The sequence below is a fragment of the Eulemur rufifrons genome, chromosome 7, assembly GCF_041146395.1.
Source record: "Eulemur rufifrons isolate Redbay chromosome 7, OSU_ERuf_1, whole genome shotgun sequence".
In the NCBI taxonomy this organism is placed as follows: domain Eukaryota; kingdom Metazoa; phylum Chordata; class Mammalia; order Primates; family Lemuridae; genus Eulemur; species Eulemur rufifrons.
The window spans coordinates 238,501,946-238,516,119 of record NC_090989.1 but is presented as its reverse complement, the minus strand read 5'-3'; the positions used below and the strand labels follow the sequence as shown (position 1 = coordinate 238,516,119).

At 34.7% G+C, this 14,174-nt stretch overlaps 1 protein-coding gene across 2 annotated transcripts in view; it reads right to left on the bottom strand.

Moving 5' to 3' along the window:
- CNTLN (centlein) overlaps positions 1–14,174 on the bottom strand; it is a 286,589-nt gene that overhangs the window by 39,085 nt on the left and 233,330 nt on the right. For both annotated transcript variants that reach the window (XM_069474222.1, XM_069474223.1), the window contains exons 22-23: positions 12,728–12,865; positions 11,952–12,137 (exon numbers count right to left, since the gene is read on the bottom strand). In XM_069474222.1, coding sequence (XP_069330323.1) covers positions 11,952–12,137; positions 12,728–12,865 — 324 coding nt within the window. The remainder of the gene's footprint in view (positions 1–11,951; positions 12,138–12,727; positions 12,866–14,174) is intronic.

The following is a 14,174-nucleotide window of genomic DNA, read 5'->3' as shown; positions in this document are numbered from 1 at the left end:
CAAAAAATTGAAATTGGACTCCTATCCTACACCACAGACAAAAGTCAACTCAAGATGGATAAAAGACTTAACTATCAGACCTGAAACCATAAAACTCCTAAAAGAAAACATAGAAGAAAAAGCTCTATGACATTGGTCTGGGCTGTAATTTTTTGGAAATGACACCAAAAGCACAGAAAACATAAAGAAAAATAAGTGTGACCATATCAAACTAAAAAGCTCCTGCACAGTAAAGGAAACAAAAAGATGAAAAGGAGACCTACTGGGAGAAAATATTCGCAAATCCTATATCTCTTAACAGTTAATATTCAAAATACAGGCATAACTTGGAGATTTTGCAGGTTCAGTTCCAGACAATGGCAATAAAGCAAAATCACAATAAAGCAAGTCACGATTTTTTTGATTTCCCAGTGCATATATTTATGTTTATACCATAAGTGTGTAATAGCATTATGTACAAAAATATGTACATAACTTAATTAGAAAATACTTTATTGCTAAAAAATGCTAAAGATGATATGAGCCTTCAGCAAGTTGAGATCTTTCTGCTGGTGGTGGGTCTTGCCTTGATGTCAATGGCTGCAACTGATCAGGTTGGTGGTCGCAGAAGGTGGGGGTGGCTGTGGCAATTTCTTAAAATAAGACAACAATAAAGCTTGCTGCATTGATTGTTCCTTTCATGAAAGATTTCTCTGTAGCATATGTTGTTTGATAGCATTTTACTCACAGCAGAACTTCTTTCAAAGTTGGAGTCAATTCTCTCAAACCTTGCTGCTGCTTTATCAGGTAAATTTATGGAATATTCTAAATCCTTTGTTGTCATTGCAACAATGTTCACAGCATCTTCACCAGGAGTAGATTCCATCTCAAGAAACCACTTTCTTTGCTCACTCCTAAGAAGCAACTCCTAATTCACTCCAGTTTTATCATAAGATTGTAGCAATTCAGTTATATCTTCAGGCTCCACTTCTAATTCTAGTTCTCTTGCTTTCTCCGCCACATCTGCAGTTACTTCCTCCATGGTAGTCTTGAACCCCTCAAAGTCATCCATGAGGGTTGGATTTCTTCCAAACTCCTGTTAGTGTTACTATTTTGACCTCCTCCCATGAATCATGAATGTTCTTAATGGCATCTAGAATGATAAATCCTTCCAGAAGGTTTTCAATTTACTTTACCCAAATCCAACAGAGAATTCACTATGTCATGTATTTCTTAAAAAATAAGAGTAGAAAGTTGAAGTTACTCCTTGAACCATAAGCTATAGAATGATTTTGTGTTAGGAGGCATGAAAACATTAATCTCCTTGTACATCTCTATCAGAGCTCTTCGGTCACTAGGGGGCATTGCCAATGAGCATTAATATTTTGAAAGGAATCTTTTTTTCTGAGCAGTATGTCTCATCAGTGGGCTTAAAATATTCAGTAAACCATGTTGTACATAGATGTTCTGTCATCGAGGTTTTGTAATTCCGTTCATAGAACACAGGTAGAGTACATTTACCATATTCTTAAGGGCTCTAGGATTTTCAGAATGGGAAATAAACATTGGCTTCAACTTAAAGTCACCAACTGCATTGGCCCCTAACAAGAGAGTTGGCCTATCCTTTGAAGCTTTGAAACCAGGCACTGACTTCTCCTGTCTAGGTATGAAAGTCCTGGATGACATCTTCTTCCAATAGGAGACTATTTTGTCTACATTGAAAATCTGTTGTTTAGTGTAGTCACCCTCACCAGCGATCTTAGCTAGATCTCTGGATAACTTGCTGCACGTTCTACCTCAGCACTTGTTGCTTCACCTTGCACTTTTATGTTATGGAGACAGCCTCTTTCCTTCAACCTCATGAACCAACCTCTGCTGGCCTCCACCTCTTCTTCTACAGGTTCCTCACCTCTCTCAGCCTTCACAGAATTAAAGAGAGTTAGGCCCTTACTCTAGATTAGGCTTTGGCTTAATGGAATATTGTGGCCAGTTTGATCTTCTATCCAGACCACTAAAACTCACTCCATATAAATAACAAGGCTCTTTTGTTTCCTTATATTTACTGTTTTTACTTTAGTAGCACTTGAAATTTCTTTCAACAACTTTTCCTTTGCATTCACAACTTGGCTAACTATTTGGCACAAAAGGCCTAGCTCTCAGCCTATCTCAGCTTTTGACATGTCTTCCTCACTAAGCTTAATCATTTCTAGTTTTTTATTTAAAGTGAGAGATGTGAGACTCTTCATTTCGCTTGCAAACTCTGAGGCCATTGTAGAGTATTAATTGGCCTAATTGCAATACTGTTGTGTCTCAGGGAAAAGGGAAGCTCAAGGACAGTGAGACAGGAGAATGGCTGGTTAATGGAGCAGTCAGAACACACACACATTTATCGATTAAGTTCACCATCTTATATGGATACAGTTCATGCACCCCCAAATAATTACAATAGCACATCAAAGATTACTGATAATAGATAACCCTAACAAATACAATAACAAAAAAGTTTGAAATATTGTGATAATTACCCAAATGTGACACAGAGACATAAGTGGCACATACTGTTGAAAAAATGGTTCTGATAGACTTGCTTGACATAAGGTTGCCACGAATCTTCCATTTGTAAAAATCACAATGATTGCAAAGTGCAACAAAGCAAAGCACAATAAAATGAGGTATGCCTGTATTTAAGAGACTTCTCCATTCTTTTTTATTTAGCATTTTTCTTATTATATTACTTTTTGCCTCCCTGCCTTTCTTCTCCCTTCCTCCCTTGCTTCCTTCTATCCTATTTTCTTCCTGGTTTGTTCTGGATTGATAGAGTTTTGTTTATTTTTTCTTTTCCTCAAATTTTTAAAAAATTAAGTGTCTTTATTCTTATGGTCATCTTTAAATCTTTTAAATGTATATTTAATACTATATTTTCAATCAATATCTAGAGTTCCTCATACTTCATATTGTTTTACCAAAGCAAAAAAGAAACAACTCTTTCAACCAACTCACTCCCCTCACTTCTAATACTGTAATCCGTCAACAATTATTAAGATTTAACTACCTTACATGTTCCATCAGCTTGTTTTCTATTGTTTCAAATGCTCTAAAGCTGACAGGGCAGAGAGACTCGAAGAAGTGACAAGATAAGCTATTCGAATATATGGAAGAAGAGGGCAAAGACCTTGAGCTAGAAGAGGGCCTTTAGTGTTCAAGAGAGAGCAAGAACGTCAGTCAGTAAGAAAGGCTGACGTGGAATATGTGAGGTGAAATGTTGCAGAAAGTGAAGTCACCGAAGTAACAATAAGATTGATCATGGAGGTTTTTTAGGACGTCAAGGCTTTTCATTTCATTGTGTAACGAAGAGTCATGAGAGAGTTCTAGGCAAAGCAGTGGCAGGATGTTTTCCACTTTATAAAGATCATTGTGTGAACAGATGGAGAAAAGGCTACTGTGGAGCAAGAGCTGGAGGGGGACACTAACCGGGAGACTAATGCAGAGGTACAAGCAACTATGATAACCTGAACCAGGACAGCAGCAGTGGTGACGGGTAGCAGAATTCTGGTTCTACTTTCAAATAACAACAGACAAGATTTGGTGAAGGATTAGAAATGGAATATGACAGAAAGGCAAGAGCCAAAGATGATTCCAGGTTTGGAGTCTCACCATCTGGATGACCAGTGAAACAATTTTTCTGAGATAGTGAACACTGCAAGGGAAGTAAAGTTAGGAATAGTTAAAATAGTTTTTTCCAATTCTTTGTACAAGTTAAGTTTGAGAAGCCAATTAGACATACAAGTGAAGATCACAATCAGGCAGGTGGATTTATAAATCCATACTTTCAAGGACAAGTTGGGACTGGCTTATATATTAGGGATTCACAGGTTAGTATATGGTATTTTAAATTATGGTATAGGGAGAGGCTGCCAAAAAAGGGAGTATAGATAAGAAAGAGGACAGGTTTAAAGACTGAATCCTAGAAACACCAACATTTAGATGTTTGTCAGAAAGAGGATGAGGATCAGCAAAGAAGTCAGAGAAAAACTGGCTAGAAGGGTATAAAAAAAACCAGGACAGTATGGAACCTCATAAAGAAGGTTAAAAAACAGTGTTTCAAGGAGGAGGGAGTGATTAACAATGTCAAATGCTTCCAAGAGTTCAAATAAGTTAAGAACTCAGAATGATAGACTGGACAATATGGAGGTTACTGGTGACTTTGAATAAGCTGCTTTGGTGGAGTAATAAGACTGAAAGCCTAACTGGAGAAGGTTCAAAGCAGAATGGAAGATAAGGGAGTGGGGGAGAGAATAGGTGTTTTGCTATATAAGGTAGGAAAAAAATGCTTCAGTAGCTAGAGGAGATATAGAGTCAAATGAAAGTTTTTTTGGCAAATGGTGTGTATTTGCTAATGAAAGTCATCTAATATAGAAAGAAAATTGGTGATGCAGAGTAGGGTTGAAACTATAGGGGCAAAGTCCTGGGAAATATAAAGAGATAAAAATCCAGTGTACAAACTGAGGTATTAGCTTTAGGAAGGAGCACAGATATATCAACCTGAGTAACATGAGGGAAGGGACAGTATGTGGGTATAGATTCAAGTGGGTTATAGGTTTAATAAAAAGAGGGGGTTCTCTTCAGGTTTGCTTCTGTTTTCTCAGTGAAATGAGAAGCTAAGTTTGAGTAGCTAAGTGGGGGAGGATGCTGGAGGTTTGAGAAGCTAGGATAAAGACTGTTTGGGAAACTTGGAGCCTGAAGAATGTCCTGGGAGAGTATAATAGGATTATCAGATAGTGCTGAGAGCCCACCTAAAGTTATTGGTTGTTAATTTAAACGAAAACCAATCAGCATGATTGTGTTTTTCTTTAGCCACATTTACCTGCTTGGGTTTGGGTAGAAAGCAGGCAGAGACTCGAAATAAACTGGGTTTGGGTTTTTTCCACATGAATATGACAGTGTGACAGACTGGGAAATTGAGGATATATGCAAGAAAGTGACTATGAAACAACATAGGATCCACACTGCACGGGGAGGGAAGCAAGGGCACAATGGGAAGGAGCGTGGTAATAATTAGTGTAAAACTGATAGGGCTAATGAATATGAGGTTGTAATCAGGTGAAAGAATTGTTGCAGTGAGTATGGGAAGATAGTGGACAAAGAATAAGATGCCAGAAATGGGCCGGGCGCGGTGGCTCACGCCTGTAATCCTAGCACTCTGGGAGGCCGAGGCCGGTGGATTGCTCAAGGTCAGGAGTTCGAGACCAGCCTGAGCAAGAGCGAGACCCTGTCTCTACTAAAAATAGAAAGAAATGATCTGGCCAACTAAAGAAAAAAAAAAAATATATATATATATATAAAAATTAGCCGGGCATGGTGGCGCATGCCTGTAGTCCCAGCTACTGGGGAGGCTGAGGCAGTAGGATTGCTTAAGCCCAGGAGTTTGAGGTTGCTGTGAGCTAGGCTGATGCCACGGCACTCACTCTAGCCTGGGCAACAGAGCAAGACTCTGTCTCCAAAAAAAAAAAAAAAAAAAAAAGATGCCAGAAACGGGGACTATGGAGTTGATGTAGTTTTTGGTAATGGCAAGGCCAAGAGTAATGTTTCTTAATGGGGAAAGGCATTTTTGGTATTTGGGAGATGACAATTTTTCACTGTGTGAGATTGTTCCTTATCATGCAGGATATTTAACATCCCTGGCTCCTGGGCACTGAATGTCAGTGGCATCTCCCAGTCAGTTATGATGACCAAGAGCACCCACACATACTTCCAAGTGCTCCCAAGGTGGGTGGTACTGCTTACTTGACAGCCATAGATCAGGGGCTGTGATGAGAGGACTAATCATTGGAATTGAGGATGATGAAGAATAGAAAAGCCAGGGTATTGGATAGCCTACATGGATATAAAGCCACCAAAAATCGTCACAGAATTGTGTTGGAGAGAAAGGCCCTTATTCGTCACTAAGCTGTATGACTACTGTTCCATAATGAGGTACACATGGATTTTGGTGGGTGATTACATGTTCCAATGGGCTTCTGAGATCTATTTAAATAATTCCTACATCTTATGCAGCCCAACAGAATTTCTAAATAAGGATGAATAATACAGGAATTACAGGACCCACTCCCACATACCATTCAAATGTCATTAAAAAGAGGTACCTAAATGAGGTAGAACCAAACAATGCTAGGTGGCCTACATAATGAGCAGTGTTGTTACTATATGATGTATTCTATACACCTTAATTTAAAATGTATTTATTAGAAAATGCTATGTTATTTGGTTAAAATATACTTCGTAATGAATAATCCTCTTCCCATCCAAATTATACTTCTCAGATACACAGTAGAACCTCTGTTGCACTAGTTCATTGAAATGCTTTACCTTCTACCCACATATCAAAGCTAACTCTTTTTTATGATCAATTGCCTTGTATTTATATATTGGGTTTCAGTTTTACTTTTCTTTTTTGTTAACAAATTGGCGTGTTTTCAATGCTTGGTGCTACTTCCAGCTGGCTTTTTCTTTACTTCTTTTCTATCTGTTACAAAATTGCCTTCTCTTACCAGTTCATAATCTGCTCAGTTCCTTTCAACAACTCTAAAGCCCCCAAATTCTAGAAAACTCTTTAAATACTCCATTGCTAAAAACAGTGTAATTTTTAAAAGTGCCATTCTATTCACACCAGTTTAATAATGATCCTTGGCTAACTCTAATTTTCAAGGTAAGAAGAAACACTGTATGGCACAAAGTAAGCGCTCAATAAACATTAACTGAATTTCTAAAAACTTAAGTCAGTTTTCCTGCAATTTTTGGAACATCATGGGTTAGGAATTATCCCAATATCTGAAGACATTTTCAAAATATGAATACATTCTTTGATATACGTCTCAAGCTTAACTCATTTTTCAGTTATTATAATTTATTGTAAGCAGCCAGCAATAGTGTTTGTGAGAAAGACAGTAAGCTATTCCATTTATCTTATTAGATCTAGATTTTCAGTATTTATCGGTGGGTCTTTGTCTGTGATAGCTAGCTACATATAATTTTGAGTTTCATTGAATCATTTTGAACTGATTAGACTTTTTTCAGTAAGATCAGATTGTGAAGAAAGGACAATTGGCTACTCAAATACTCTGGAGTCACCATAACCATCATGCTTTCTTAAAGAAATAATGTATTTTTAAACAGCTTTATTGAGATATCATTTATATGCTTTAAAGTTCATCCACTTAAGGTAATGCATTTTTATTGAGAACTTTTCTCTAAAAACAGCTATTTCCCTTTTTTAGAACAATGACAGGATGAAAAGAGTTAATTCAAATTGAATTGTATCACAGAACTGTTTAAAAAATCATAATTGAGAGAGTAGAACAGTGACAATTAACAATTATATGTGTAAGAATAAAATTACAATACTCTACAAATGTTTTTACTAAAGAAGCAAGAAATTTATATATCTAAAACACTTTACTAAATCTTACCAAACCAAGTACATACTGATCATGAAACCATTCAAGTTTCCAGCTAAATATTGTTCTTTGGATGGTATTTATATCATAGCTAACAAAAACCATTGAGAAGATGGAGCTTGGCATATGACTCTCACATATAAGCACATTAACAAGCCTATATCAGGGGTGAGTCGAACTGTGCAAATACTTCTAGAAATTTCCCTTGTGTGTTTTATTCAGTTATTAGGAGAATTCAAAGCCTCAGCTCTGCCACATATATCCAGCCCAGATGCTCAAAGTACTTGATTTCACCCAAGGGCAAAATTCCATATTCAAGACTAGATCTAGAACAGATGGCCACTCCACCTCTTCTATAATCTGGCTGTGCCCTATGAATAATGAAAAGACTAAAGGGAACATAGATTCCACAATAGGGCAGAACAAACATTATTACTATTAATACTACTGATGATACTTATTAAGTACTTTTGTGTACATGATACCCTAATAAGCTATGCATGGAATGAGTCCTGATAATCATAACATTCCATGTAGGAACTATGTACCTTCCTTAACTACGCTTATTAAGGAATATGCATAGTTCTTACCTTTCACAGATTTTTCATTCTGAGCAGTGACTATGTGTCCAGTACCATTCTTGAAGCAGATATAAAATCAATTCCTCAAGAACTTAATGAAGCCTATTATGTGACAGTACTCTGTGGATAACAAATGACAATATTCCTGGCCTCAAGTTGACTATAATCTACTTGAAACAACAACATGAAGTGAGGATTTAAATAAGTTATCACTAAAGATCAGAACAGCAGCTAATTGCTATCAAAGTTATAAACTATTATCTAAGTAATAGATATGTATGGCTCTCATTTACCTCCCAAACATTTATTATATGTATCACATACATTAACACAGGTATAAATGTTTACATTTTTTGTTGTTTTTATCTATTCTATAGATGGGGAAACTGAGGCACAGAAGATTCAGTCACTTGCTTGAGATCACACAGCTAGTAAAAGAGTTGGGCTCTATCCTCTTAATCACCGAGTTAAGGGAAGGATTTATGAAAGAGAAAAGCCCTGTAATAAATCTGAAAGGGGACAGCAATGAAGGGAGGGTATTTTTGATGAGAAGGAGAATTTCAGCAAAGGCAGGAATAAGTACAATATGGGTGAGAGTTGGAGAGTAGTGGGAAAAAACATTACATTCTAGTTAGCGTATTAGAGAAGGTCTTAAATCTTAAAAGAGGTAGAAGCGTAGACCTAGTACAACTAATACGGCAGGATTTGGGAAGTCGCTGATATGCTGCCTCAGATGGTGGTTCTGGAGTATTTCTGCCTAGTCCTAGGGCCATATGTGCAAGGAATGATGATCATCCATTTCCTAAGACCCAAATATCCAGTCTTTGCCAAATACCCAGTCTTTGCCAACTGATAAATGGTTTTGGTGTTAAATTGCTGGTGGCCCTTTACTGGAAAAATAGATTAAACACCAGAAGTGGTGCCAGTATCAACCATACATTGGCATTAAAACACAGTTAAGAAAAACAAATATCAAAAAACCATTGGAAGTTTTGAGTGGCAAAGGGTGTTACTAAATGCCAAACTGATAAGCATTTTGTCATATGGATTCAATTCTTAAAAAAATATTAACGGTACTGTTTTGAAACTTTATTATACATAATAATCACTTCAGCTAACTTGTAAAGTGCAGATTATTGAGCCCTACCCCAACTGGGATTTTGATTCAATAGATTTGGGGCCCAATATTATGTATTTTATTTAAGTGCAGTGGAACCAGATGATTCTGATACAAACGATCTAAATACCAAACTGAAACAAAGTATAAAAGTTCTGAAAGAGTACTGAAGATAGCCTATACATATTAGTTATGTTTCCCTATTATGTACTCTTTAAAATGTTGTTTAAATTAAAAGCCATAAAACCACAGCAATCCTTAATTCATCTGTTAAGACATCTAATCTATATCATATTGGTTCATACTGGTGAACAATATGAGGGCCTAATATATCACCCTTGAATAACTAGAATTTAGATACTCACTTCATCATTAAATAGCATTCATATTGTTAGACATAAATAAAAAGTTTGTTTTTTAAGATAACTTTTGCTAAACTACTTTGTGTGGAGAAATACATCCATTACCTTATCGTGAAGGTTATTAAACTTCATCAAGTGTGCAATAATCAGTTATTTAGTCACAAAATTCATTTTTCTACTGTAAAAACTTCTGATTCTCATTCGTCCTTTTTTAAAAAATGCCACATTCAAAGAATATTTCAGGAAAAACAATACTTGGCATTTTGAATAAATCTCATATTTCATGTTTTGTATCTCAGCTAAAAATGCAACAAACAAAGCCCTAAGCTTAATATAAAACAAGAAAACAAAGTTTATGAAGCTGACAGTCATAATAAAAATAGTTCTACATCATGAGTAAAATCGTGACAATATTTAATGAGAGTGTTTATCATAAGCAGTGAAACTATTCAACAAGCACTTAGAAGAAAATGACATTTTAAATATGGAAAAGGTAAATTATGTTTACTAAAATTAATGTTTTGCAATCATTTAGGGTCTTTAGAGGCAGGCATTATTGGCTTGACTTCATACCAGTTGAAACCGTTAAAAGAGATAAAATGTTTATTCCATTCCTTTTATAGGTATTTTCTAAAATGAGAAAACTCCCAAAGTATCCATGATTTCTAAGGAAGCAAAGTAAGAGATTTCCTCTAAATGGGGTACTATTGACAGTGGCATAAAATGATGTAAGCTCCTATTTTTAGAGAAATGAAGAATTTGGAATTATAGCTAAGAGTCATTTGCCAACTTATATTCAATCTACAAGCCCAGGAATGTTATTACTTATAAATAAGATCAATAACTAGGGAGATTTAAAAGTATGCTATGTTGATGCTATCAATATATGCCAATCTACTGACCTCCCCATGTAGAGGGATAAACAACCAAAAAAAGAAGTGATGTGAGAATACTAACATATTGCTAGATGTAAGATAATATTAATTGTAATAAAAATTATAATATATATAACATATTATGTAATAATATAAATACTATAATTAGGGTTTAAAAACTCTTAATATATGTTGTTACAGCAAGGTCTACGAGCAGTTCAGGTGATGGTGGGGTTATGTGGGAAAGAAGATATTAAGTGGTGATGTAATTTTATTCCAGAGAAGGACATTTAAGCTTTCATTTTATAAAGATTCTATACATTGAAAATATTTTTATATATGTAAATAAGTATCTACTGCTATGATATGCCAGTTTTTAATAATACATACCATCTGATGGAAAAAATAGCACAAGGACCTCAACCTCATCAAAGATTGAAAGAAAAGAAAGAATACTGTGATTTCAAGACAAAAGGGAAAAAGGAAGGAGTTACTTTCCCACTATAGTCAAACTGTTTTAGTTCCTATTTTTAAATGCCAAAAGGACTCCTATTAAAATTTCATATTCCTAATGAAAATTTAATTTGATTAGTGGTCATTATTGCATGCTTACTCTTTGCAAGGCACTATGGTACATGTTGTAGAGGTATAGATTAATAAAACATTGTCTTTGCCCTTAAGGAACTCACTATAATTTATCTAGTGGCAATAGATGTGTTTACTAACAATTATACAAGGAAGAATAAAAGGCACTAAACAGAGTTCTAAATAACTCACAGTGGAATTTAAAAAGGGCAGTGGGATAAAAAAGGGCAATCACCAAATTCCCAGCCCTCAGTGCTTGGTACTTCTGAATCCAGAGGCTCTCTTCCTCAGTTTCTCTAGAAGGGTGAAGGGAGGAATACTGCTTGACTCTATGGGGCAGAAAGAAGTATAGACCGAAGGTCTAAAAGTTCCTTATAAAGACTCTCAAATAAACTACTTGATTTATACCTGTATCTGCCCCTTCTCCATCATTCTCAGCTTTGGTGGTTCCTTGTGCAGTCAATTCCTAAGCCCTTCTGGGGCTCTTCAGCTTTTAGATAATTTCTAGATGGTACACCTCTGCAAGCACTTAAATTTGGCTTCTCTTTGTTCTGCTACATCATTTACCATTCCTCTATCTATTACATGTCTTGATAGTTTGTGGACTAGGGTTCAGATGTCGCCTAGCTTCACTGAACATGGAGCAAGTTTCTGGTGGTTGTTCTTGCTTGAATTATTTTCAAAAGGAGAGTAGGGTAGAAATGACAATTCTTTCATCTTAAAATCTGTCTTGATTACTTGACTACTACAATTTCCTAACTAAATTGACATTATAAAAGAAATATTAGTAAGAGAGTAGAAAATTTTTTATTTGAACTACAAAAATAATTCTTTTATAGAGAAATTTTGAGCCATATGACAACTAGGGTTGGAGAAGATGCTTTGTGCTTTAGGAAAGCAGAAAGAAACTTTAAAGTATTTCCCAAATCATTTGAGGTAGCCACTGCTTTCTTTGCCTGAAGTAATATACAAGTTAGTAAACCACAAATAATTCAAACCTTCACAAACAGGGTGAACTCTTCCACTTTCTCATTGGCTAACAGCAATTTCTTCTGTGCACCTTCTAGGATCTGCTCACTTTGCAAAGCTAATCCTTGAAGCTGCTTAGATGCTGCTGTTTCAATTTCTGCCATTGCAGATTCAGTCTCATTTATTTTTGATACTAGGAGAGAAAGCTTGAGATCCTGAAAGAGATTATAAATAATCAAAAAATTAAAAATATTTTATAAACATATTTGGAAGAGTTAGTTATACATATCAGATAAGAAAAGGGTTTTATTATTCTCTCTATATATGTACTTATTAGTTGGGTAAAATAAATGATTATTTTCATTTATTTTCAATAAAATATTCTAAGCACATATTCTTATATATTTACCCTCCAAATTTATTTATGTTTTTTAAAGATTATAAATCATTAAAAACATGGAAGCTATTAGACCAAAAGATCCCATATATCAAATGAAAATATTTAATTAGTTTATAAGTTTAGGTAGACCTATAAAATTTATATCTATTTGTACAGATGCCAGTGCTTAACAATAGTTTTCATTTATTAGAAATTACCATGACAAACAAAATTTACTTTCTTGAGTAAAGTACTATCTTTAATATTAAACAAATTCTTAGTGTTTCATATAGAGATACAAATGAAGTTATTTGAAATAATTAAGTGGCTTGTAGTAGTTTGGGGGAGAAAAAGGACAATGTTACAAATTAAAAAAAAAAAAATCATTATATTCCACCCCTAGGGTAAAGTGTCCTAAAAGCATACCTTTCTTTCTAACTCCTCTTTTGTTTTCTGATACATCTGTTCATACTGTGACTTCTCTTTTACAGCAACATTAAGTCTTTGCTTTAGTGAATCAATTGATATCTTTTTGTTCGAACATTCTTCATTTAATGTCTTTACCTATAGTAAAAGCATAAAGGTAACTATTATTGGTAAAGGCACTCTAGAAGTATACTAGAAATGTATTTGTTTCAACAGTAACTAAATAAATGAGTGAATAAATCTAATACCATATACTTTCTCATAAATGCCATCAAATTCAAGTATTCTATTTGCAGAACTCATACTATGAATGAAACTAACAATCCTTAAATCAATAACAAAACCCAAAATTGCATAAAAAGTGTATGAATACTAGTATGTATAGTCGCCCACATAATAACACAACATTAATGTTAACTACATATCCTTTAATTACTAACCTATACTTCCTAAGATAGGAGACGATTGTTTGTGATCCTGAAACAAACCAAGTTATGCATAACTTTGGATTGTAGTCTTCAAAATAATATAACATACAGTGCACTCTGTACCCATTAGTTGTGAGTTTACCCACCCCCACCACCTCCCCCCGACTTGACCAGTACCCGATGAATATTACTTCCATATGAGCACCTTAGTAAAAAAAAAAAAAAATCTCTTAGTGGTTGTTTTCTCCCTTTGGATATATCCTAAGAGCAATGTACAAAGTACTGTGTTTTGATGCCACCTGAAATAATTATTCTCTATTTGACTTTGCCTTCAATAATAAAAAGCTCGTTTTTGTTGGCCTTTTTATTATTAGAAAAAAAATACAACATGTATTTTTTGGATAAAATTAAATAGAACATTTGTATTATACATTTCAAGGAATAACAAAAAAAAAAGTTTTTTCTTTCAGTTTAATGCCATTAAAGATATATGATTACTTATACAAAGATTCTAAGGCTGTATCTGAAATGATTATTGAAGTTAAAAAATTAGTAAAATTGAAAGAATAACACTGAAAAAGCCATGGGAAGTAATTTTACTTTACGAGGGTGTGTGGAGGAGAAAGAGAAGAAAATCCATTTGGATTTGTCGCGCTCATGTAAAATTTTCTCTCTTAAATCCATCTGAGCTAATAGATACTTACATTTTCATCTTCAACAGGAAAGTAAGGGAGATGTTCTCTCAGGAGTGGATAACATTTAGTGAATGCCAAAGCACAAGCTGCTTCATGAGTTGTGCAAATAGCACCTTTTTTTTTAAACAAAAACTTTCTAGTTTGGGGTCATATATTATACTACTATTTTAAATATAACTCCCTTCCCATGTACACCAAATTAAGCATATAGAAGAAAAAAGTACACTTTTTAAAGAACAGAGAGTTATTGGTTATCCTTTCTTTCATTTAGAAATATAAGCTTGATTCTATCATAAATTTGGAGGTTTAAATAAAACAAAACAA